The following is a 2,075-nucleotide window of genomic DNA, read 5'->3' on the forward strand; positions in this document are numbered from 1 at the left end:
AACTGATAACAAAGCAGGTAAAAGTGCTAGCGGTGTTAAAAGTTAGGAATTCTCCCAAATAACTCTACCTGCTCCTCAGCCTTCTCTTGAAATGAAGGCTATCAACATTCATCATCCAGTTTGAGGTATGGGCAGAACTAAAAAATCTGCAACAGGTATTCCCCGCCTTGCCTCTGCTGAAACACAGCAACAATCTCTTGATCTGGTTATTGCCGATGGTGGTGCATGATTGCTTACCTCCATTCAGCTTGTATATAATTTAATCGCAATATATATAAACAAAAGTTATTTTGAAACATAGTATTAATGCTTAAATTAAAAAAAAAAAGAAAAAACAACTTTAAGTCTTCTTTGAAACCATGTTTAAATGTTCTTGTTCCAGATTTAAAGCTTCACATAAACACCGGACAGAAGGATGACAATTTTAAACCAAGAGAGCACCTAAAAACATACCATAGGTAAAAATGAAATCGATCATTTCTCCGCTTCATAAGAATGAAGAAACCCTGTCAGCAACAGTAGTACACTCAGAACAAACAAGGTGACAAGGAGCATCTAGAATACTCAAGAGGCTTGCTACGCTACTTCTCTGTATTGCCCATTCTTTCGTTTGTATGGATGGCCACTGCATGACAAGATGCCTGTGATAGTTCTCTTATCTTCCTTTCACCACTGCTGCCAGCTGAAGTCGTCATTGCTGCCAAAGACCAGGAAAAATCCTAGGATCGTGGCAAAGATGACTGCATTCCCCGTGAGAACAAGTGCACACGCGCCCCAGTAAATCTGTGAACAAGCGGAATTTAGTTAGACATGCTTTGAACCAAATGCTGACAAGAGAAATGGTAACGTCTTAATGTTACGTTCTACACAAAGTTCAGCAACAGGTCCGTGATGCCAGAAGGTGGCACCTCTTTTATCTGTGGCTATGCCAAGAAGGCTGGGTTTACCACCACCCCTCAAAAAAGAAAAAAAAAAAATCAAACAGTTCACAGTTAGCCAAGCAGCACTACAAGTTTCTTCTGGCTGTGTTCAAAGTGCTGGTTAGCAGGCACAGCTGTTTTGGTGTTAACATTTGAAAATAACGAAGTAAGGCTAGGGAATAGCATCCAATGCAACTGCACCCCAGCTATAATTCTTAACCAGGCCATAACACTTCTTTGAACCGACATTTAAGGATGCAGGTCTTCAAAATGCCTCCAAGTATTCCAGTAATAAAAAACATTTGCAAAGAGGCATTCAAACAGATCATCTGAGCTGTTCTTGCCTAAAGAGATTTTATCAAAGTGCACTTTGTGACTTAGTAGTGCTCTCTTTAATTCACACAAATATGGTCATCTTTTAAAGGATTTTACTGAAAAGCCATATACAGGGAAAAATTTAATGACAACCAAGTAGTTTAATAAAATAGCATTTACAATGAGTACAAAAATGCCTTGTTCATTCATGCTTCTTTAGACCAACTAGTCCACAAATTGCCTTCAAAGTATTCTATACACTTTTATATTTGGTTCCTTGCCTATTATATTTTCACATTGTTTTCTGTCTTGTTTTCTCTGTACCACATATAGGCTGTTAGGGTTTATTCCAAGAACACATGAAGCAACTGGCAGTCATGACATTCTGCCATGCTTCCATTTCTAGTATTAGTTTTTCTTGCCAAAAGAACTCTTATTCTGTTTCCACTGCAAGCATCTTAAGTATATATTTGTAAGAGCTGCATAGTGCATGAGAGCTTTGCCTTCAGTAAAAAAACCAAAAACATATCAACAACAAAGTTTTCTAGCAAAAAAAGAGTGTAGATGGAAATATTACTAACCAGTTCTGCTCTCGCAAACACTATCGGTAGCCCAAATGCTGAGACAACAATGCCTGTTGTAAGGAATATTGCTAGCTCCTTGCAGGCATTACTCGTAGCATCTGTGTCATCTACTAATCTTCTTGCTATGCAGTACGGGATAGGAGAAAGGATGTAAAAAAACAGAACAAACAGTGGCCAGTACTGGCTGAAAAAGAAAGGAGAAGAAAAAGTTAACTTGACTCACTCCCTCTTCCCCATCCAGCATCCACATTAGGGA

The 2,075-nt window shown here is 38.7% G+C and overlaps 1 protein-coding gene across 1 annotated transcript in view; it reads right to left on the reverse strand.

Annotated features, from left to right (window-relative positions):
* Nucleotides 1-326: 326 nt before the first annotated feature.
* Nucleotides 327-2,075, reverse strand: part of LEPROTL1 (leptin receptor overlapping transcript-like 1) — a gene marked incomplete at its 5' end in the record, with an annotated part of 3,050 nt that continues 1,301 nt past the window's right edge. The window contains 2 exons of the mRNA XM_009870673.1: nucleotides 327-783; nucleotides 1,817-2,003. Of these exons, the coding sequence (XP_009868975.1) occupies nucleotides 667-783; nucleotides 1,817-2,003 (304 nt within the window). The remainder of the gene's footprint in view (nucleotides 784-1,816; nucleotides 2,004-2,075) is intronic.

Source organism: Apaloderma vittatum, unplaced genomic scaffold (genome assembly GCF_000703405.1).
Source record: "Apaloderma vittatum isolate BGI_N311 unplaced genomic scaffold, ASM70340v1 scaffold34805, whole genome shotgun sequence".
NCBI lineage: Eukaryota > Metazoa > Chordata > Aves > Trogoniformes > Trogonidae > Apaloderma > Apaloderma vittatum.